Source organism: Musa acuminata, chromosome BXJ1-5 (genome assembly GCF_036884655.1).
Source record: "Musa acuminata AAA Group cultivar baxijiao chromosome BXJ1-5, Cavendish_Baxijiao_AAA, whole genome shotgun sequence".
NCBI lineage: Eukaryota > Viridiplantae > Streptophyta > Magnoliopsida > Zingiberales > Musaceae > Musa > Musa acuminata.
Genome location: NC_088331.1, coordinates 39081707 through 39105183, shown reverse-complemented (window position 1 = coordinate 39105183; position 23477 = coordinate 39081707). Strand labels below are relative to the sequence as shown.

The 23477-nt window shown below is 50.5% G+C and overlaps 2 protein-coding genes across 2 annotated transcripts; both read right to left on the bottom strand.

Annotated features, from left to right (window-relative positions):
- Positions 1–494: 494 nt before the first annotated feature.
- LOC135674220 (phenylalanine ammonia-lyase 2-like) lies at positions 495–3917 on the bottom strand. The gene is made up of 2 exons (XM_065183843.1): positions 3280–3917; positions 495–2430 (listed from the first exon to the last, which is right to left on the bottom strand). Exons 1-2 carry the CDS (start codon positions 3663–3665, stop codon positions 681–683), a joined length of 2136 nt encoding a protein of 711 aa, XP_065039915.1. The 5' UTR covers positions 3666–3917; the 3' UTR covers positions 495–680.
- An 11924-nt stretch (positions 3918–15841) lies between these two features.
- On the bottom strand, positions 15842–20191 carry LOC135673956 (uncharacterized). Its single transcript, XM_065183351.1, has 6 exons — positions 20157–20191; positions 19350–19547; positions 17103–17126; positions 16841–16953; positions 16140–16217; positions 15842–16023 (listed from the first exon to the last, which is right to left on the bottom strand). Exons 1-6 carry the CDS (start codon positions 20189–20191, stop codon positions 15842–15844), a joined length of 630 nt encoding a protein of 209 aa, XP_065039423.1.
- Between the last annotated feature and the right edge of the window lie 3286 nt (positions 20192–23477).

Here is a 23477-nt window from a genome sequence, read left to right as displayed (position 1 = left end):
TACTGCATGGTATTCCGAGTTAATGAAGCATGATAGTTCCTTGTTCCTGCACTTTGCATCATTTATAATGAATTTGATGATCTCACAATCATATCTGCAACTAAAAACAGAAGCTAATGTTCCTGTTAAAACTGTATCACTTCTCTTTTGGTTTGTGAAAGCTAATCTGAAGCATCTTTCTCTTTGATCTGATTGAACATACAGAAAAATCTACTCTTTGCTTCCTCCTGCAATAAATTGCAATATTTTTTCCTTTTGAATTTGAGACCAGAAAAAAAAAAAGGAGCACATTCTTCAAAATAATAACCATGTATAAACTTAACTAGTAGCATTTACCAGATGATGAATTCATTAGTTAAAAGAATGAATCTAGCATCATTATTTAGTGGTAAACTATTATACTTATTGTTTCCATATCTCAGCAACTGTTCAAAGGACTCGAAGAATTACTACATCTGTAGCTGGAGAATCCATATTGTAATTGTTTCCTGATGTATGCAAAAGCTTCTAAGCTTAACATGCTTCCTTCCATTTCCTTACATTACAAAAGTATATATAAACTTGATGAAGGGGAAAACAAATAATAACAAATCGTTGCAGCATTACAACATACACCTTGCATCACCGGATTGACAACGCATATCGACTCCAAAGCAGTAGTAGTACTTCCATCTTGTCGCTTAGCAGATGGGAAGTGGAGCTCCGTTCCATTCCTTCAAGCATTCGAGGAGCGGATCGATCAGCAACCCTTCGTTGACAGCCACGAACACCTTGTCGAACTCCTCTCCGGGGGATCGCGCCTTCTCGCCGGTGAGGTATGCAACCCCGAGCTCCTCCCTGACGAGCCGATACAACGGGTACGACCTGCACTCCCTGATCCTGTTGGCGATGGCCGCGTTGCCGCCCTCGACCACGGCCCTCGCCGCCTCCACTTCCTTGGGGAGGACGGCCTTCAGCTCCTCCTCGAAGGCGGTGATCTTTTGGAAGACGGACGTCGTCGCGTCCTTCTCCTTCTCGCCATTGCTCAGAGCGTGCTCCACCAGGACCATCCTCAGCTTGGGCATCAGAGCGTACGTCGAGCTGCAGGGGTCGTCGATGTAGCTGAAGACGTTCTCCCTGTCGACGACCATGATCAGGTCCTTCTCGCAGAAGCGCGAGGGGTGGAGCTCGCCGTTGGCGCCCGTGGTCAGGACCCTCTTGGCGACTTGGCCCACCGTGTTCTTGACCGCATGCTTGAGGTTCTCCTCCAGGTGCCTCAGATCGATGGCTTGGCAGAGAGCAACCAAGTAGGTGGCGGACATGAGCTTTAGAATGTCGACCGCCTCCGCCGTCTTCCTCGAGGAGATGAGTCCCAAGGAGTTGACGTCTTGGTTGTGCTGCTCGGCGCTCTGGACGTGGTTGGTCACCGGGTTGGCGAGGAACTGGAGCTCAGAGCAGTACGCCGCCATGGCGATCTCGGCGCCCTTGAAGCCGTAGTCCAAGCTGGGGTTGCGCCCACCGGAGAGGTTCGAGGGCAGGCCGTTGTTGTAGAAGTCATTGACGAGCTCGGAGAACTGCGCGAACATGAGCTTCCCGATGGCGGCGACGGCCAGGCGGGTGTTGTCCATCGACACACCGATGGGGGTGCCCTGGAAGTTGCCGCCGTGGAGGGCCTTGTTCCTGGAGACGTCGATGAGGGGGTTGTCGTTGACGGAGTTGATCTCCCTCTCGATGGACTTGGTGGAGGCGCGGATGACCTCGATCTGGGGGCCGAGCCACTGCGGGGAGGTGCGGAGGGCGTAGCGGTCCTGCTTCGGCTTCTGCAGTGGGTCTTGCTCGTGGAGCTTCTTGGCCATCTTCATGTAGGAGCTGCCGTCGAGGATGTGCTCCATAATAGCGGCGGCCTCGATCTGGCCCGGGTGGTGCTTCAGCTTGTGGGTGAGGTGGTCGGTGAACTCCGGCTTCCCCTGCATCACCTCGCAAAAGACCGCCGACAGCACCTCGGCGAGGACGGCGAGCACGTTGACCTCGTAGAGGACGAGGGAGGCGAGGCCGGAGCCGACGGCGGTGCCGTTGACCAGCGCGAGGCCCTCCTTGGGCTGCAGCTCGAAGAACCCGTGGGGGATGCCAGCTCGGCGGAAGGCCTCGGCGGCGTCGACCCCCTCTCCCCCAGGTGCGAGGGCCTTCGCGTTTCCCCGGCCGGTGAGCAGGCCGGCGATGTAGGACAAGGGGACGAGGTCACCCGAGGCAGTGATAGTGCCACGGAGGGGAAGGCAGGGGGTGATGCCACTGTTGAGGAGGCTGGCCATGGCCTCCAGGATTTCGAACCGTATGCCGGAGTAGCCCTGGAGAAGGGTGTTGATGCGGACGAGCATCGCGGCCCTGGCCGCCGGGGTCGGCAGCGTGTGCCCGGACTCCGCCCCGGAGCCGAATATTCCGGCATTGAGGAATCTGCAGCAAGAAGAAGAAAAAGAAAATTCTTAAGGCCGACGATCCAAACAGTGATTGCTGCATGCACGGTTCTTATCGCTCCACCATCGTATGCACCATTACGAGTCCTCCTCCTTGGCTCGACGACAAGAATCCAAGGTCACCCCCAGTTCCCAGTCCACGAAACGAAACCTAAGAGAAATCCATCCGGCAAAGCTTGACAAGGACAGTGGTCTCGACACCTTCCTCCTCCATTGATTATTGGATTTGCTATTGCTATTGCTAGGCTGTGCTGCACGATCTTCTCGTTCTCGGAGAAGTGTCGGTGGACAACACGGTAGCGTCCATTTGTGTGAATCCTATGGCTTTGTTCTCTCAAGTTGGATCTGTCTCGTCCTCGTGAATGCATCCCATCAGGTCCCGAGACTTTTCTTCCTGCAGTGACCTACCCCTCCGTAAGCCGTCGGTGACCTACCCGCTATGGCAACCACCGCACAGCTAGTTTCCTCTATCATCGAAACCACATGGCGCATGCAACACCAAAGCCGCAAGCAACCGGGAACATGCATATCCCGTTGCTGGTGACCCTGACAACTTGCAGCAACATTCTTGTGTGAATTCCTATTGCAGCTTCTTGTTCTTCCCGGAATAAGCACGGGATGTAAGAGAGAACATTGTGGAGATGGGTCGTCGTATACGAACAATTTCCTCAAGGTTTTTGAGTTGTATGATGGTTAGTATGAATCAAGATCTTGATAGGAGTCATTAAACTACCATATGATTCATGGTTTCGACATCTAAGAGGCTAATAAGCTCAGGTGTACGTCTCAGAGAGAGAGAGAGAGAGAGAGAGAGAGAGAGAGAAGGCACCTGATAAGCTCCTGCTGCAGGGCGCCGCCTTGCTTGGTGCGCCTGTGAGAGGTGGCGCCGAAGCCGGTAGTGACACCGTAGCTGTCGGTGCCCTTGGTCATGCTGTCCATCACCCACTGGCTGCTGGCGCGCACCCCGTCCCGCGCCGACTCCGACAGCTCCACCCTAACCGCCGAGTGGGGCGCCGTGGCGACCGCGGCCACCTGAGAGATCTTGAGCGTCGCGCCCTCGAGTCGCACCAGGGGCTGCCGGAACTCCCCCACCATCCGCTTCACCTCCTCGAGGTGGCTCCCCGTCACGGCCTCCGCCGCGGCGCCCCAGTTCAGCGGGTCAGTCCTGATGCACAGGCTGCCGTTCGCATGGACGCCGCCGTTCTCCATCTCCATCGATCACGGAACGAGATCCGACGAAAGACCAGAAGGGAGGAAGTGGAAGGTAAGGAAGGTGAGATAACCCTGAGGTAGAGAGGAGCACAAGGAAGGGTTAAATAGAGCAGCTTGTGGTGGCATGGAGAGAGTTAGGTGGGCATAATACTTCAACCACTGGATCGGTCTCGTCAAAGATGGAGGGGAGGAGAGGGGTGGGTGGAGATAAGAGGCATGCATGCCATCGTTTTCCTCACCAATTCTTCCTTCCTCATCCCCTCGTCCTCTCTCTCTCTCTCTCTCTCTCTCTCTCTCTCTCTTTCCAGGACGATCCCGCGGATATGACGATTGCTTCTCCCGAGTAGAAGGTGATTTCCACGTTCATGTCACACTCGAGTCATATAAGCATTCATTTTTCTTTTCATCTTCTTCTAGTAATGTTATTTAGTTTGTGTAAATCATATAAAACAATAATTTTAATTAAATTGAACCCAATCAAAGATTTTGTCGTCATTTAAGTATAGGAGAAGAAACGCAAGTGAGTTGTTGTACTGCCTGCCACACAGGTCATTATCCCCACCAACCTCTCTCCTCTAATGAAGTAGGTATGGAAGTAGCTGCCAAATTTCCATGGGAATTGTCCTCACCAACCTCCCTTCCCTCATAGAACCAAGTAAGAAATAGCTGCCGAATTGCCATGCAAATGGAGAGGAATTGCAAGGAAGATGTAATCCAATTCCTCAACAAGATTAAAGGAATATGGCTTGTTGAGCATACTTTTTAAGTCCCTATACTTTCTGAGAAACGAAAGACACAATATCTTGGAAGTTGTTTCCGAGCTCAAGGTCTTCGATTCAGATCTTCCACAAGATTAGTTGTAGATGACAGATCCTTAGTATGCAGCAGCTTACTCTTTTGACAGTCAAATTCCACTTGAACAATCTTGTACAGGATTACCACTTAATTCAGATGGTATGTATGGATGAATGGTTGTTAATACAAGTATTATGACATCATAAACTCTTTTGACCTCTATCATGACAACAAACAGCACTCCTTCCTACCTTCCTTGGTTCAATTATTAGATACTTAACATGACTTAAGTGGAACCTCCCTCGGCATACAATTCTTATGTTTGAGAAACGTTAATTTCGTCATCAAATTGTTAATCTTTTGATACTTGATTTTTTGTTTCAATGAATATTTATAGTATTTTTTTTTTTTTTTACAAAGACGAGATTTGAGTTCAGAGTCTTACGATAAACTATCAAAATCTTTATCGACTAAAGATTTGAGTCAACTGGACACACCTATCAGTTTATTGATGAGACATGCTCCGAACTTGCTGTCAATTTAACCTTGTGGCCAATAGTTTTTCTTTTGTCTGAAGGAAATTTCCACCAACCAAGCTTGGAAATTCTGGTCAAGGGTGAGAAAATTGAATGAAAGCCTCTGTTTATGAGACTGGGAGTTTGGTGTGGAATGCTCTTCACCACCAAACATGACAGCCAAATCACATGAGCCTTTGGCATAAGGATCTAACTAGCAAAAACAAAGGAAGCCAAAAAGTTTATGCTAGTGGCTGCTGGTTCACTTCCTCCTGCAGATTCAATTGTGGGCTACCAACTAGTTGGTGTAATAAAATCTTAAGAACAGGAGTAGTTAGCAACTTGTTGATGCTTGATAAAAATAATGCTTCCACTTATGATCAGAACTTTGTATATTAAGAGTTCGAGTATCCTATTGAGCCACTGATGGCCGGATGTGCATTGCACTTATATGCCATGTAGAAGAAAGATATACGAATGTTGACATCTCTATATTGGGAGTCCACCCATGGGAGAAGGAATGGGAGATGACAATGTGGCAAGAACTGGTTCACATCTTTAATGAACCTAAAAGTTTAGGAGCCACTCTCAATTGAAGGTTGGTGGGCAATTTATGATGAAGAGAAGATTGTGTAGATCATAGTTGCTGTTGATGGATAATGGAATGGAGCTCCAGAAAACAAGATGCAACACTTTCTATTGAGTTTTGTTGTCCTTTTGATCTGCCACTGAACATTCTTCTTTTCCTTGAGTGATCTCAATTTATAAGCTTGCTTTTGGACACATCTGAAGTGGACAATGCAGCACATAAGTACACAGATGCCCAGTTGTGACTATCATAGGACATTGAGACCACTCTTAGTTGATTCAGCAGAGATTTCAGAGTTCCATACAAGCCTATTGTAGAAAACAAACATAAAGAGACATCAAGATAGGGGTTTTATTTTGATTTACATAATGATGCCCTTTATTTTTCGTAGTCTCTACGGTTAAATCTAACACTTAACTCTCTTTAGTGAAATTGCTTACTTATTTGCTGCCTTTTTACTTTTTACTTTTTCTTGAACAGTCTTATGACCGGTGTTACGGTAAGTAACCTTTTTTTAGCCGTGACCTCTGTGTCGACGCGACTGGTTCAGGGCTCCAAATGGCTGAGATCAGACGTGGCTTCCCCGGGGGTGCTGTGGTGACTGATGTGGGGGATCTGACTGGAAAGTTCCACGGCGTCAAGTGGGTTCGGCGGCGGTCGAGTACCTGCACATAGGTCGGGTCGGTGGTTCGGCCCGACCCCTCCGACGATCAAGTCAGTGATGGTGGAGAGGAGTTTTTGAGTGAGATCGTCCCCCTCCTGTTGGGAGCCAGAGGGTATTTATAAGTGGGTTTGATGTTACCTGATGTGCCATCCTGCCGGGATAGGGTCGTACCTCTGATGACGTTTGTCGTCGTGGTCGTTGCGTGGAAGGCCGAGCTGCCGCAGGGTATGGGGGGTGTCAGTCAGCGCCATCCCCTGCCTCGGCCGGCTATGAGGGGTCAACCGAGGAGGTTGTTTGGGTATGACGGGTGTGGGTGCACGTCGTGTCGTTGTTAATGCACGTTTTGGGGCAGTGTGCCGCACAGGGTGTCCGACGTGGGGGTGCATCACGTCAAATCCGGGGTGTTATGTCAAATCAATTTTTTACCCCTATCATATGCCCCACCCGAAAGGAGCTATGCGTCGGTTTTGTAGGCAGGGAGCCCGATGTATGGATTTCTGCTTCAAGCGGGCTGTTCAGGCGGGTGTGAGGGGCGTGCCGTAGACGGGTCGGTCGCGTGAATGCATCTCGAGCAGTGCTAGGCCGAGGCGCGCAACTCAGTCGGGAGGCTGAGGAGGATTGGACTCGGGGGCAATGGAGCCGATGAGGGTCGAGGAGCGCAACGCAGGCGGGGTGACCGCGCAGGTGTGTCTCGGGAGGCGAAAAGCCGAGGGCCGAGGAGCACAACGCAGGCGGGGTGACCGCGCAGGTGTGTCTCGGGAGGCGGAAAGCCGAGGGCCGAGGAGCACAACGCAGGCGGGGTGACCGCGCAGGTGTGTCTCGGAAGGCGGAAAGCCGAGGGCCGAGGAGCACAACGCAGGCGGGGTGACCGCGCAGGTGTGTCTCGGGAGGCGAAAAACCGAGGGCCGAGGAGGCCTCGGGTATTATGCGACCGAGGTTGCGGGCTCGGCAAGAGCGGAGCCGAGGCATTCGGCGCAGGCAGGCTGCGACCGAGGTGGTACTTGGTTCTTTGGCCGTTTGATGGGTCGTCTGACTGCGCGCGGGCGCGGGAGGCCGGGTTGCTTTTTCCCCGGGGAAGGTACAGGGCTGCCCCTTTTTGGTAGTCGCTAGTTCTCGAAGCTGATATGATTGGGTGCCCCCGTACTTCGCACCGCGCTACCGCTGGCCGCCACGTCAGGCCCTCATTAATGCGGAGCGCCCTTGGGGGTCTCCCGATGCGACGTGACGGCTGCGGGTGAGTGGGCTACCGCCTGTCCTTGGGAAGCGAAGGGGCGCTGGTTCTGACGAGTCATCCCCTTTAAATGGCGGAGGCTTGACTCCGCCTCCATCTTTTACCGCCGTACTTTCTCTTTCGAGCTACGCTGTTGCCTCCCCGGTCCCCTTCCGTCTTCTGCGTACTCTTCCTCTCTTCTTAAGGTCAGTCGGGATGTCGTCTCCTTCTTCTCCTCCTTCCTCTCCATCCTCTTCTTCTCTTCGTGTCCTCGGAGCCGGGGAGGGAAGTCCCCCTCCGTCTCCCGTTGCGTCCTCCGACGGAGAAGCGGCACGAGCCCTTGAGGCTCTGATGTGGCCGCATGACATTGATTCCACCGTGAGCGGGGCCTTGCTGGAGGAACTCCGGGCGCGCTATAGCATCCCGGAGGACCATATCCTCAGTGCTCCCGAGCCGGGTCAACGGGCGTATGACCCAGTCCCGAAGGGCTTCGCCCTGACCCTCGACGCCCTGGAGGCGGGCTTGCGTTTTCCTCTTCACCCCCTCATAGCATCCAGCCTGTCTCTCTGGCGGATTTCGCCATCTCAGGTGGCGCCAAACTCTTGGCGTTACCTGGTGGTATTCCTGGGGGAATGCCATTATGCCAACATCACCCCCACTCTTAACCTCTTTCTTTCCTGCTACCGCCTCTGCAAGGGTTCGTGGGGCTATTTTTTGTCAGCCCGGACGGGTTTTCGAGTCGGTGGTGCCCCTTCCAGTAACAAGGGATGGAAGGGGAGGTTTTTTTATGTCAGGCGTGCGCAGGACTGGGGTTTCGGGGTTCGGTGGTCCGCGAGGGCGATCGATAACACCACCCCATGTCTGGGCGAGGCAGAGTGCCAAGCTCTGGTGAGGCTCAAGGAGATTCTCCCTAGGTCGCAGGCCATCCGTACCATGACCGAGCAATGGCTGGTCGAGGCGGGCCTTAGCCCGACGCCTATGGGTATGTTTAGTTACGTTTCATCCGGGCGTTTTGCGTGGTTGGCTCCGGGTACTAACTTCTTTTGTTTCTCGTAGATATGGTGAACCTGCGCTCGCTCCTGGGGGGGTCAGGGTTCAGAGCCCCCCCTTCCAGCTTCGCCAACCGATCCGCAACCTCCTACTCCCGCTCCGTCGACCGACCCGCTACCCGGCTCGGTGGGCGCCCCGCTGGAGGTCGAGGCTGGGCGCCCTTCGAAGAAGGCGAAGACAACCCCGTCGAAGGGGCCCGAGGCGAGCTCTCATCGTGGAGGGGCAGTCCCTAGTCGTCGGACGACCGGGAAGGGTCTTCGCCCTGTCTCCGTGCGTGACCTCTGCCGGCTTCCTGCCAGAGACGGGGAGCCGTACCTGACACGGCTAGCGAGCGAGATCCTGCCTGGTGAGCTCAGCGACCCCCTGGTTCCCCGCTGGGAGGGTTTGTCCCGGGGGTCTAAGGTGTGGGCCGGAGGGGATCCCTCCGCGACGTTCCTCCGAGGCGTGCTCCATCCCGATATGGCTCGGGACTTGTATGTCCTGCCCTCGGAGGCGTTGCTCAACAAGTCGGCCCAGTCACTGACCTGGGTAAGCGTGTTCCTGCTTTCCCGGTTCGTCTGTCCGACGCCGGCCTCCTTGACCTGTTTCCTTCTATGCAGGGTCTCCACTACGCGGTGGCCCTGATGGACAGGGTGCGCGACGCCGGCCGGGTCATCGGGGGCCTGGCCAGTCGCAACGCTGAACTCGTCCACCAGGTTGAAGAGGTTCGAGCCGGAGCTGGTCCGGAGGCCGTGGCGACTGCCGAGCAGCGTGCGTTGGACCTGGAGGCGGAGGCGGCGCGCCTCCGGTCGGAGCTCGAGGTTTCTAAGGCGAACGAGGGACTCCAGAAGACAATAAGGGTGGAGCGGACTGAGCTCCGCTTGGTGAAGACGGAGGCGAGCGCCCTCAGCAAAAAGCTGGAGGAGGCGAAGGCTGAGGCGAAGACGGCCTCGGAGGCGCTGGCGGAGGAGGCCCGTCTCCGATCCGCGAGAGACAAGGAGCTCCTTAAGGCCTACAAGAGGTCGAAGGGGTTTGAGCTCGGGCTGACGCGGACGGGGCGGGTATCTTTTGAATATGGATACCGTATCGCTACGTCCCATTTCCGTGCTCGTCACCCGGGTCTCGAGGTGGAGGAGGACCCTTTTACCCCTCACCCCGAGGACCGGGGGGTGGATATGCCCGAGGAAGTCCCCTTCGACGATCGCCTAGAGGTCCCCCAAAAATAAAGGGGTTTTGTATTTGTTTTTGTTGGCCGGGTTTTGTAAGTCGGGTCCTGTATTTTGGTTTGCTGTCTTCAATAAAAGGAAAGACTTTTCTCCATCCGCTTTATTGTTCCCTTCTTCTTTTCCTAGGCAAAAGCTTCTTCCTTCGGGAGAGAGTTCTTCCTCTTTAAACGGAAAAGGTTTCTTCGTTTCAAACGAAAAACTTCTTAAGGTTTCCAACGTTCCAGGTTCTCGGCAAAGGAGAACCGTCCATCGACGTGAGGCGGTAAGCACCCGGTCGGACTACCTTGACGACCCGATAAGGTCCCTCCCACTTGGGGGCCAGCTTTCCCCTTGCTCGGGTCGGGTCGCTAACCTCGACCCTTCGTAGGACTAGATCGCCTAACTTGATCGGTCGGGGTCGTACCTTTTTGTTGTAGACCCTCGCGACGGCTCTCTGGTAAGAGAGGGCTTTCAGGTGCGCGTCAGCGCGTCGCTCCTCGAGCACGTCGAGGCTGGCACGAAGTCCTTCGTTCGAGACTTCCTCGTCATAGCTCTTTGTCCGAAGGGTGGCGACAGCCATCTCGGGTGGCAAGACGGCTTCGGTCCCGAACGTCAAACTGTACGGGGATTCTCCGGTCGCGGCCTTAGGAGTGGTGCGCAGTGACCATAGTACGCTGGGGAGCTCGTCTACCCAGGCTGACCGGGCTGCGGACACTCTTCTTTTGAGTCCGTCCAAGATGGATCGGTTGGTTACCTCTGCCAGCCCGTTCGTCTGGGGGTGAGCCACCGAGCTGAACCTCAGTTGAATGCCATGATTGGCGCAGAATTCCTGGAACCTTCTGCTGGCGAACTGAGGTCCGTTGTCCGTGATAATGGCCTTGGGCAACCCGAACCGAGTTACTAGGTTCTTCCACACGAACTTCTCCATTTGATGTTCCGTGATCGTCGCCAGCGGCTCGGCCTCGACCCACTTTGTGAAGTAGTCCACTCCTATAATTATGTACTTCCGCTGTCCAGAAGCCGGTGGGAAGGGTCCGAGGAGGTCCAAACCCCACTGCGCGAATGGCCATGCGCAGTCGATGGGGCTGAGCGGGACCGCGGGTTGTCGGGGAGCGCGGGCATGTTGTTGGCACGAGCTGCACCGCTGTACGTAAGCTTTCGCGTCCCGGCACATGGTCGGCCAGTAGTAGCCTTGGCGAAGTATTTTGTGCGCCAAGGTTCGCCCGCCGATGTGCTCGCCGCAGACCCCCTCGTGGGTTTCGGCTAGGACCGCCTAGGCTTCGTCAGGCTCCAAGCATCACAGGAGGGGATAGGTGAAGGACCGTTTGTAAAGTCGGCCGCTCTCCTCGGTGTACCATACATGTGTACGACGCAGGCGCCGAGCCGCGGCTTTGTCGAGGGGAAGGGTTCCGTCCCGCTTGAAGCGTAGTAGCTCCTGCACCCACGTGATCGGGGCGTTGCCTGAGGCCGTAGTCGCCACTTCAATGGCGCGAGCAGGGAGCTCCTCAACCTCCGGCCGTGCCTCGGAGGTCGGTTTTGACGCCAGCTTAGCTAGGGCGTCGGCTCGTTCGTTTTTCTTCCTCGGAACATTGGATAAGGTAAAGTAGCGAAACTTAGGGGTTAGGTCCCTTACCCGTGCCATGCATTTCGCCATGGTCGCGTCCCGAGCTTCGTATCCGCCGTTGAGCTGCTCGGCCACAAGTTGTGAGTCGGTGAGGACGCGTATCGCGGCCACCTGCATTTCGAGGGCCAGCCTTAGTCCCGCTAAGAGCGCCTCGTACTTCGCCTCGTTGTTGGTGGCTTTGAACCCGAAGCGAAGGGATCGCTCGAACGAGCGTCCGTCAGGGGCGAGGAGGACCAGCCCTGCGCCTGTGCCCTTTGAGTTGGCCGAGCCGTCGACGTGTAGGGTCCAAGCTTCGGGAGCCCGCTTGAGATTTGCGTCCTCCAACTACGTCAGCTCCGCAATGAAGTCGGCTACCACTTGGGCCTTGACGGCGGTCCTGGGCGAGTACCTTATGTCATGTTCGCCGAGCTCCACCGCCCATTTGAGGAGCCGTCCTGCAACTTCAAATTTCGTTAAGACCTGCCGAAGGGGTTGGTCGGTGACGACCTCCACCGGGTGTGCCTGGAAGTAGGGGCGCAACTTCCGAGCTGAGAGCACTAGGGCGAGTGCGAGCTTCTCTATCGGCGGGTAACGCTCCTCAGGTCCACTCAGGACGTGGCTGACGTAGTAGATCGGGAGTTGTTGGCCGGAGCTTTCCTTGACCAGGACAGAGCTGACCGCATGCTGGGAAGCCGCCAAGTAGAGACCCAACCTCTTGCCCGGAGAGACGGAGGCGAGCCGGGGAAGGCTGGCCAAGTGCTGTTTCATTTGTTTGAAAGCTTCCTCGCATTCTGACGTCCACTGGAAGTTCTTCGGGCTTTTGAGCGCTTTGAAGAATGGGAGGCAGCGATCGCCCGATCGGGCAAGGAAGCGAGACAGGGCGACAAGTCTCCCGTTAAGTCGCTGTAGGTCTTTGACCGTCCGGGGAGACTGCATATTGATTATCGCTTGAACCTTCTCCGGGTTGGCGTCGATTCCTCTCTCGTGCACAATGAATCCAAGGAACTTCCCGGAGGTGACGCCGAAGGCGCACTTCGCGGGGTTGAGCCGCATGCCGAACTTGCGTAGCGTGGAGAAGGCTTCGGCTAGGTCGGCGAGGTGTGTTCCGGCCTCTTGGCTCTTCACGATCATGTCATCCACGTAGACTTCCATGTTCCTTCCGATTTGATGGGCGAACATCTTGTTTACCGTCCTCTGGTATGTGGCCCCGGCATTTTTCAGCCCGAACGGCATGACTTTGTAGAAGTACACGCCTTGATCGGTGAGGAAGGCTGTGTGCTCTCTGTCGCCGGGCGCCATCCTGATCTGGTTATACCCTGAGTAGGCGTCCATGAAAGAGAGTCGCGCGTGACCGGCTGTTGCGTCGACCAGCTGGTCGATCTTTGGGAGGGGGTAGCAGTCTTTAGGGCATGCATCGTTGAGACTGGTGTAGTCAACACACATCCTCCAACTTCCATTGTGTTTCTTCACGAGGACTACATTGGACAGCCACTGAGGATATTTGGCTTCTTCTATGAAGCGCGCGGCCAGGAGCCGGTCCACCTCCTCTTGTATCGCACGTTGTCGATCAGGGGCCTGGCGCCGGGCCTTTTGTTTCACCGGGCGGGCGTCAGGTGGGATGTTGAGATGGTGCTCTGCGACCTCGGGGTCGACGCCCGTCATGTCCGATGGGGACCATGCGAAGACGTCGGCATTTTCCCATAGGAGACCGACGAGCTGCTCCCGTTCCCGCTCTGGTAGTTCCGATCCGATCTTCACGGTCTGGTCCGACCGAGCTTCTTGCAAAGGAATGTCAATGGTGGACCCCGTCGGCTCGGGATGGGGAGTCAATTTCTTCTTTTCCCGCGGATCTTCCAGGGGTGATTCGGTCCTGGCTCTCTTGCCCAATGATACGGCGGTAAGGTAGCACCGCCTGGATTCTCGGGGGCTTCCCGTAGCCTCCCCGACTCCAGCGTGAGTTGGGAATTTAATGGTCTGGTAGTAGGTCGAGACGACTGCTCTGACCTTGTTGAGGGTCGGCCGACCGAGTATGGCATTTTAGGCGGTAGGAAGGTCGACCACCAGAAAAGTGGCCATCACAGTCTTCGACTTCGGTGGGGTCCCCAAAGTCAGGGGTAAAGTAATGGCCCCCAGGGGTGATATTGAATCTCCCGTGAAACCGGTGAGCGCCGAGCACATCGGGCTCAGATTCTCCCTGACCAGGCCCAGCTTTTGAAAGGCGTCGAAGTAGAGTATGTCGGCCGAGCTCCCCGTGTCGACCATGATCCTCCTCATTTGTGCGTTGGCTACCCTGGATGATATTACCAAAGCATCGTCGTGGTCGGGTCGCTCGGTAGCTCCGGTTGGGAAGGTGATCTCGGGCTCCGGCTCGTGCCCTGAGGCTTCGTCAGGCGCGGCTCGGGCATACGCCTTCCTGCCCGACATGGAACCTCCCCCTGATGCGGGGCCCCCGGCTATCACATCGATGTGTCGCTCGACGGGACCTTCTGGGCGAGGCGACTGCTCTTTGTTCGGCCGGAGGTACCGGCCAAGGTGACCTCTGAGGATAAGCTCCTCGATTTGCCTCTTCAGCTCGTAGCATTGCTTAGTGTCGTGCCCGTGCTGCCGATGAAATCGACAATATCTCGATCGGTCCGCGAGCTCCTACGGGTTCCTCATCGGGCGAGGGTCCTTGAGCAGTCCTTTCCCCTTTTCGTGTAGGAATATTTCAGTCCGGGACGAATTCAAGGCGGGAAGAGGAGGCCTCGGGTCAGGTCTGTCCAACTTTCGTCGGGATGCGGCGGGTTGTTGCTATCGGGGCGGTTCTGACTTGACCTTTTTGTGTTCCTCCCGCCTTCCAGACATCCAAGTCTCCGCGGCGATGAACTGACTGGCACGCTAGAGCATCTCGGGGACCGCGACGGGGGGTCGCTCTACGAGCGACCAAAAGAACCTGGAGGGGCGCAGGCCTGTCATGAATGCCTGCATCAAGAAAGAGGGGTGAGCATCCGACAATCCACGGATTTGGGTTGTAAATCGGTTCACAAAGTGAGAGAGGGGCTCGTCCTCCCTCTGGTTGAGCCCGAGGAGTAATGCCATGGACGGTTTAGGTCGGGCGTACGCCAGGAAGTTAAGCTCGAAATCCTTGGCGAGCTGGTCGAAGGAGGCGATGGTCCCCGGCTTCAGGCCGCCGTACCACGTGCGGGCCGGCCCGCGCAGAGTCGTTGGGAATGCCCTGCACATCAGGGTGTCGGAAGTTCCGAATAGCGCCATCTGGGCGCGGAAAGCAGCCACGTGGTCTGCCGGGTCGATGGCGCCGTCATACGCATCCAAAGAGGGGAGGCGGAAGTGCGGCGGGATCGCCTGATTTTGTATCACGAGGGTGAACGGAGATCCTTGGCGTCCGTCTGCCCCGAGCTCTCCCTTTGACTTGCGAACTTCCTGTTGTACCTCGTCAAGCCTTTGACTGACAAGGCATAGCTGAGCCCGTAGGGCATTAGTCGAGTCGGCGGTCGGAACCTCGGGGTCGGGTCGGCTTGCCGTGTCTTCTGCTTCTCGGCTCCCGGGCCGAGCTGCGGGGTTTTGAGGTGAGATGGGGAGCTCAGGAAGTGGTACGTGAGTCTAGACAGGGGTCTCCCGTTGTGGCGAGGGCCGAGTCGCGTGCGGAGGGGTCCGTTGGGAGACGATCGGGATGATGGTCTGGACCATGCTTGTCAGGTTCCGGACTTGGTGGGCGAGGTCGTGAAAAGCCTCGGGTGATACCAACAACGGGCTGACAGGCGCGCCGTCGGGGGGTGATAAGCCTGGGTCATTGAACAGTCGCCAGTAACGCTCCGATACCGCCGCGGGGCAGTCGTCATGGGTTTCATTATGCGGGGGATGCTCCCCCAAGGTGGGGAGCTCGGTAGTTGAGGATCCGCCGAGGCGGATTCGCTGATCGCCTGACATTTGGACGACCCTTCCTCTAGCGCCAATCTGTTACGGTAAGTAACCTTTTTTTAGCCGTGACCTCTGTGTCGACGCGGTTGGTTCAGGGCTCCAAATGGCTGGGATCAGACGTGGCTTCCCCGGGGGTGCTGTGGTGACTGATGTGGGGGATCTGACTGGAAAGTTCCACGGCGTCAAGTGGGTTCGACGGCAGTCGAGTACCTGCACACAGGTCGGGTCGGTGGTTCGGCCCGACCCCTCCGACGATCAAGTCAGTGATGGTGGAGAGGAGTTTTTGAGTGAGATCGTCCCCCTCCTGTTGGGAGCCAGAGGATATTTATAAGTGGGTTTGATGTTACCTGATGTGCCATCCTGTCGGGGCAGGGTCATACCTCTGATGGCGTCTGTCGTCGTGGTCGTTGCGTGGAAAGCCGAGCTACCGCAGGGTATGGGGGTGTCAGTCAGCGCCATCCCCTACCTCGGCCGGCTATGAGGGGTCAGCCGAGGAGGTTGTTTGGGTATGGTGGGTGTGGGTGCACGTCGTGTCGTTGTTAATGCACGTTCTGGGGCAGTGTGCCGCACAGGGTGTCCGACGTGGGGGTGCATCACGTCAAATCCGGGGTGTTATGTCAAATCAATTTTTTACCCCTATCAACTGGCTGTTTACATTATATTTCTTGCATCCATCAACACTCTTTGACTGTCAACTTGAGGGCAGTCGTTTGTGGGAGGGGGGGTGGTTGGTTGGTGGGAGATTAAACACTCATATTTGAGGTGCACGGTGGTATCAACTACCCCTGTCTCCTTCATTTTGCTTGCTTCAAGTGAGGTTCCACCCACACCTGCTGCAGCAGCAGCACCACCAAACTTTCACATGTTCAATACATATACATAAACATGACAATATAATAAAATTTTCACTGACCATGCGAAAATATGTTATGGCTCAAAATTTTGATACCTGACCATATCAAAATGGTGGCATCAACTACCCCTTTCTCCTCCATTTTGCTTGCTTCAAGTGAGGTTCCACTCACACCTGCAGCAGCAGCACCACCAAACTTTTCACATGTTCAATACATATACATAAATATGACAATATAATAAAATTTTCACTGACCATGCAAAAATATGTTATGGCTCAAAATTTTGATACCGGATATATCGGTTGCGAGCTGGAAAGGTACATAATACAGCGAGAAAGAGGAACATGAACAAACTGGAGAAAAGGAGAAGTATCAAACCGACAAACCGACCATCAACAATAGACAGCAGCAATTGAACACTAGGGAAGAATTGCCCCTTAAAACATTCATAGTGTTCAATGTATGAATCAATGATGCCTCTCATCATGATAAATCATCTTGCCATAAAAAATGACATGGTTCAAGACTTCATTGGACAAATTATAAATTGGTCCATTTCTATCCATCATGTTCAAGAGTACAGTAGCAAAAATAAGCACGATAAAAAGGGTATTGTCATGTAGTCTAAAAACATGTTCATGGATCATGTTTTCACTCAATGACGAAGTTAATAGAATTAAGAATTAAATGATAATCTAACCTCAAATACGCTGCTGGTTCATGACATCATTCCATAAGAAAACCATGAAGCATGCAATCCACACAGCTATCACAAGATTCCAACTCTGGTTCTTACTTGGGATTTCTGAGCACAATGATGACAGAGTCCTCTCCAAGAAACATTTTACTGATGAATCTATCCTTGTTGACAGTAAGAGCTTTCTTCTTTCCCTTGCTCGTCTAATGTATCTGCAACAACAACAAAAGAGTTCATTAGAAATTAGAGAAAGTGATGACTCCAGGAAGTATGTAGTTACATTACCTCAGTCCACATTTCCCTAACATTTTCAAGGACCATTTTACAGTGGCGATCGAAAACTTGAGGTAAGAAAACTCACATTAGTGTTGTCCTCCATTGGCTACTGCAAAATGAAACAGGAAGAGTAAGACGTGATAGAGAAAGATTAATACGCAGTATGATTATAATAAAACTGAAAAGCATATACAACTGCTGATTACGGAACTTCAGCAGTAGCATGAAAATACTAATTACAATAGAAGCACACAAAGTATGCTCCCAGAAAACTAGAGAAATGTGTTTGCGGAGGACATTTTAACATCAACAGAAACTGACCATAGAAAACAACTATCATCAATAAAGTTTACAAAGTGTTATTACTTCATAACCACTTAAGGTTCCTTTGACAAATGGCCCACTTATGTTAATGTCAGTGAAATGCTGAAGCATAACACTGTGGCTGATATGACTAATGATAATCACTGGGACATTAATGTCTTACTCCATGGTATTCATCTCCCTAGAGCCCTCTATGATATAATCTTGGAATTGGAGCTCAGCTTCTCAAAAAAATACTTCTGCTGGCGGTGGTTACTTTTATATAATACAAATTGTTTATGAGGAGAAAGTTTGGTCGGGCTGGAAGGCAATTTGGTGTCTCAATATGACTTCTAAAGTTAAACTTTTTTGTGGGAGTTTAGCTGGAATAGACTGCTTACTTCTAGCTGGTTGTCTCATATCCAGCATAGCCAAGTTGAGGTTTGTCCTACTTGTGAAGTTCACATTGATTCTATTAAATGTATCTTCTTTGAATGTTCCCAAGCACTCTGTTCTTGCCATCTCCTTGAACTTAATATGGGCCTCAAATTTAAGTTTTTTAATAGTTGGCACAAAGGTGATTGACCGAAAGAAGGAAAAGAGCATGACCAGTGTTTTTAAGTGGATTCACTGTCTCATAGCTACTTCATCCTGGTTTTTTTGGAACCACAGGAATGAAACTAGATTTCATAACCGTTGGATCGATAATAGCCATGACAAGCTTGAGGGAATTGCAGAAAGGTATGACCTTAGTCAAGCAGTGTGGCTAATCTTGATTATATATTAGAGTGTGATGGCTCATTCAGCTTGTCTAAAGGTCTTGCAGGTATGAGCTTTATCATAAAGAAGGAAGAGGGCACGATTGTCGAGAAGGGTAGTGGGCCTTGTCCAGCTGTTAATCCTACCATCACAGATTGCATTGCACTATTGGAGTGGTTGCAGAGGCTGGAACTGGATATTAGAAGTAATACTTAGGTGCAAATGGATACACTGTATGTTTGAGAGGTCAGTGTACACAACATAGCTTACTCTTAATTGCTGGAGGTAACATATGCATAGGATCTTAATTTCATGAAACACAACGTGGCTTACTCTTTGAGATGTCACTGTGCGCTTTTTCTTTTGTGAAGCAACATTTTTTTCTTTTGTGAAATAGCTGTGTGGCAATTACTGTAATTCCTTATTAAGTGCAACACATGGTTCTTTCTTTCAAAAATAATCCACACACACAGTTCACAATGACATTTGCACAGGTGCCATGTGTTGTGCCTGAGCATGTGTGGAGTGCAGTTACTATGATTGATGTCGAAGTAAAATGCAACAAATAGGAAAGGAGCACGTGTTAACCTTCACGCAATGTCAGCATGATACATATATCATTGCATCAAGGAGTATCCTTTTCGAGTTAACTCTCAATTACTTGTTGCCATATTCTTAAGATCTTGGAATGTGTTCATAAAATTCTAACACATCCAAGTAGTCATCAACTTTCACCTTTGCACAAGGATACTGCTATTAAGTTCATTTCGACCTACAATGTGCAAAATCTCTTATTTAACAATCTAATCAAAAGCAAAAATTCCAGGCCAAACAAGATTATCCCACGTAAAATCTTGAGCAATAAGCGTATGCAACAAAGTTAAAAAAAAATGTTTAAACCTTCACAAACTTATGGCTTGAATTATGTCTCTGTAAAAAAACAAAATTACGATATTTTCCTAACTAAAAGTGGATAATTCGATCCTATTACCTCCAACAAATAAAGCCTAGTCCATGTGCAACTCTCAGCCTGAACTTGCAGAATCAGCAAAATCATACAGCCAAGTAGTCCACAAAACGAACAACAATTTTAATCGATACCATAAGGACCCTAAACCCTCCATTCCCAGGCAGAAGCAAAACCAAACCATATGTATCCTAAACCTTAACCCAGAACAGGTTTAAAGGCAACGACTTTGTCACAAGAAAAGCATCAATCACACAGTGCAAACATATACGGTGCATAAAGAAACAGAGGAAAGAGTAAAACCGAAAGGGATCGGAGGTGCCCGTCGAGTTATTCCTCCGGTCGCTGGCCCTTCCCCATGAAGCCCTAGTGAAAGCAGCGAGTGTGCGAATGCGGCCGTGAGCGAAAACGAGTTCCGCCGCTTTTATAGTAGCCGGACTCGCACACGGCTTTGTAACGGCGCGGCACACGCCGTTTTGAAACCCGAAAATTCTTGACCGTCTGATGTCATCCAATCATCAGCTGTTGCATTGTCTGGATACGTGGCAGACTCGAATAAATATTATTATAATTCATTAGTAGCAAAACTATAATTAAGATATTAATTTATATCCATTAAAGTGATGGGTCTTATGGGGGTTGCTCCAATAGGTTTAATGTGACCTCTGTCAATTTTGAACATTCAATTCTCTTTTTAATAATTTCAAAATTTTATATTTTCTTAGATTTATACATATCTGAAACAAATAGGGGAGATAAAAATTACCTAGGAGTGCTCCAAATAAGATGAATAATAATAAAGATATTATTTCGATGTGACGTGTAGATAAGGATGGATATTTAAAGATGTTTCTTTTTAAAACTTAAATTGAGTTTTTTTTTCATCATATCGACTCTCACATCTTTGTTTTTTTGCTAATAATTTTAACCCTCATCTCATGAAAAATTTCCTTATTGTCCTTAATAACGAGTTCAACACTATTATCGACTCAATGTCTTTTTTATTTTATTTTATTCAAGTTCCCCATCAAGACTCATATCCTTGGGATGAGTTTAAATGTCATAAATTTAGTTAAAATTATTTAATTCATAATACATCATAATGTTAACTTTTCAAACTTAATTAGAATTGCCTGATGCTCCATTTCGATGTGCGTCCGCAAAGGGTCAATCAATTTGGAATCTCACTTAGGTCCTATATGACTTGTAAAAGGAGAAAGTTGATTAGTTCGAAAGCAAGCGACGGACAAGCCCCGACATCTCACGAAGAAAAAAGTTTTACAAGTAAATCAGCAAGTACTTTGAGTGTAGGACTTTAGGAATTAAAACGAACAATTGTAAATCCACAAACGATTACTCAGGTGTCAAGGGTAAGATTTTTGTTGGGCTGATAGCCCATATTCAGCCCATGTGGGCTAGGGCAGCCCACAGCCCACACCCCCTCTTAACCTAACCTTAATTAAGATTAGGGGGGTATGGTGGCTGCGTTTTGGAGGCAGATTAAAGCTATAAAAAGGCAGCAACGAGGCAGATCTTTGAGCCATGGGATTCCAAAGAGAAGAAGGAGAACAAGGCAGAAAAGGAAGAGAAAGAAAGGGAAGAAGACAAGGAAACGTAGAGAGACTGTTCACAATCATCTAGCAGTGTTCTCATCTCAGGTTAGATCAAATCTACAGTAGACTCTTACTGTGATTACTTGAGGAGGTTTTAGATATTGTGGGCAGTGACGTGATCCTTGTATCCCAATTATTCTCTTGTGGTTGTTGCTAGGGTTTTGGGCAAGAGATTGAGATTTGTATATTCATTATTCTCATAGTGGATTATCTTTAGTTTGCCCCGTGGTTTTTACCCTTCACATTGAAGGGGTTTTCCACGTATATCTTGGTGTTCTGTTTGATTGTGTTTCCATTTTATTCCGCTGCGTATTTTGGTCTTCTAGTATTTGTTCCTATACAAAGGTTATTCCTGTTTATATCCCCATCAACTGGTATCAGAGCAGGGTTTTGGTGATTTAATTTTTTTTGTATTTGAACATGGAGGCCAGTAATATTTCTCGTATAATTAGTTTGAATGGAAATAATTGGATGATATGGAAATCAAGAATGGAAGATCTCTTGTATTGCAAAGATTTGTATGGACCTTTGCAAGGGGATAGTGCAAAACCTACAACTATGACAGATGATGAGTGGAAGAGGTTAGATCGAAAAACAATTGGGTTTATTAGACAGTGGCTTGATGATAGTGTCTTTCACCATGTTTCTACTGAAATTTCTGCATATTCTCTTTGGAAAAAATTGGAAAGTCTCTATGAAAGAAAAACAGCTGGCAACAAAGCTTTTTTGATCAGAAAACTTGTGAACCTAAAATATAGAGAGGGTGCTTCTATTACTGAGCATTTGAATGAAATGCAGAGTATTACTAACCAGTTATCCTCTATGAAAATGTCCCTTGATGATGAGTTGCAGGCATTGTTACTTCTCAGTTCATTACCAGAAAGTTGGGAGACACTGGTGGTTTCCCTTAGTAATTCTGCGCCAGATGGTATTGTCACTATGAGTCAAGTAACAAGCAGTTTGTTGAATGAGGAGTTGAGAAGAAAAAGTTCGGCAACATCTCAGAATGATTCACAGGCACTTATGTCAGAGAACAGAGGAAGGTCAAAGTCTAGAAGCAGTTCACGTATGGGTAGGAGCAAGTCAAGATCAAGAAAAGATATTGTTTGCTATAACTGTGGTGAGAAAGGACATTACAAGAACCAATGTAAGCAACCTAAGAAGAATAAGAAAAAGGGAAAAGAAGTGGAGTCTACAAAGTCAAAGAATAATACTACAGCTACAGTGCAGGGTGGTGATTATTTGATTTTGTCTCCTTCTGATGATATTTTTTCTTGTGTGTGTCAGGATCTTGAGTGGGTGATTGACACAGGTGCTTCTTATCATGCTACACCTCGGAGAGAGTTTTTTGCTACATACAGGTCTGGAAACTTTGGTGTTGTCAAGATGGGCAACTATGGCATGTTAGGATCGAGAGCACTAAGAGGGGGGGGGGGGTGAATTAGTGCAACGGAAATCTTACAGCAATTTAAAACCGAAAGGTGCGTTCGTTCAATAAAATCTATTATGGTGCAAAAGCCGATTCACAGTTTGTATTTAAGCGCAGTTTGCGTCTAAGCGCAGATTGCGTCTAAGAGCAGTTTACGTCTAAACGCAGTTTGCGTCTAAACGCAGTTTTACGTCTAAACTCAGTTTTACGTCTAAATGCAATTTTACGTCTAAACGCAATTTTACGTCTGAACGCAATTTTACGTCTGAACGCAGTTTTGCGTCTGAACGCAGTTTTACGTCTAAACGCAGTTTTGCGTCTGAACGCAGTTTTGCGTCGGAACGCAGTTTTACGTCTAAACGTGGTTTTACGTCTAAACGTAGTTTTGCGTCTAAACGCAGTTTTACGTCTAAACGCAGAAACTGAACTTTGAAAATCTTTTTGTGAATGTGCAGAAAGCAGTTCGCAGTTATGAATGGAATCAAAGCGTAAGCGTAAACTGCGATGTAAAGATCGTACGAAAACACCGATTTATGTCTCAATGCAGATTCGGAAAGATCTGAACTTAGAGAATCGTTCGTAAAAGCGCAGAGGGCAGTAGCTATGTAGGAGGTTTGCAGTAATGATAAAGTACTAAAAAATAAACGCAAACCAGAGATTTAGAGTGGTTCGGTCAGTCTTGACCTACTCCACTTTTGGCTTCCTCCACCGATGAGGTTGCCGACGTCAACTAGAGGCCTTCCTTCAATAGGCGAAGGCCAACTGCCCTTTTACAGTTTCTCTCCTTTTGACAGGCTCAGGAGACAACCTTTACAGATCCTTTCTCTCCTCTCTTTACAACTCAAGACTTTGAAGAACAGAAAGAGGAGAACTTTTGGACTTTACACAATTTTGAGCTCTTAGAATCACAGAAAAGATCAGGAATTCGGAGTGGATCTGTATCTTTTCAGTGCTGAATGGGTGGGGTATTTATAGGCCCGAACCCAGTTCAAATTTGGAGCTCAAAACGATCAAATCCCGGAATTCTGGGATCAGGCGGTTGCACCTCTTGACTGGAGAGGTTGCACCGCCTGGCAGAGCTCGAAGACTGAGCCTCTGGGCGGTGCCACCTCTGTCAGAGGCGGTTGCACCTCTCTGCCAGAGCTCGAAGACCGAGCTCAAGCGGTTGCACCTCTTGACTGGAGAGGTTGCAACGCCTGACGGGAGAGGTTGCACCGCCCAGTCTCGCTCGAAGACTAAGCCCTGGGCGGTTGCACCTCTCGGCTGGGGTGGTTGCACCTCCCAGTCTCGCTGGGAGACACAGCCTGGGCGGTGCTACCTCCCTACCTGGGCGGTTGCACCTCCCACAGCCACCTGGGTCCGAATGGGTTGAACCATTCGACCCAATCT

Bases quoted from the DNA above. Each gene is read 5' to 3' on its own strand.
- LOC135674220 (XM_065183843.1), bottom strand. From the start codon at position 3,665: ATGGAGATGGAGAACGGCGGCGTCCATGCGAACGGCAGCCTGTGCATC. The intron at 2,431-3,279 runs GTGCCTTCTCTC...TTCTTGCTGCAG, and splicing joins CTGCAGCAGGAGCTTATCAG to ATTCCTCAATGCCGGAATAT.
- LOC135673956 (XM_065183351.1), bottom strand. From the start codon at position 20,191: ATGGAGCATCAGGCAATTCTAATTAAGTTTGAAAA. The intron at 16,954-17,102 runs GTGAGTTTTCTT...TTGTTGTTGCAG, and splicing joins CAATGGAGGACAACACTAAT to ATACATTAGACGAGCAAGGG. The intron at 16,218-16,840 runs GTAAGAACCAGA...CTGCTGCTGCAG, and splicing joins ATTGTGCTCAGAAATCCCAA to GTGTGAGTGGAACCTCACTT.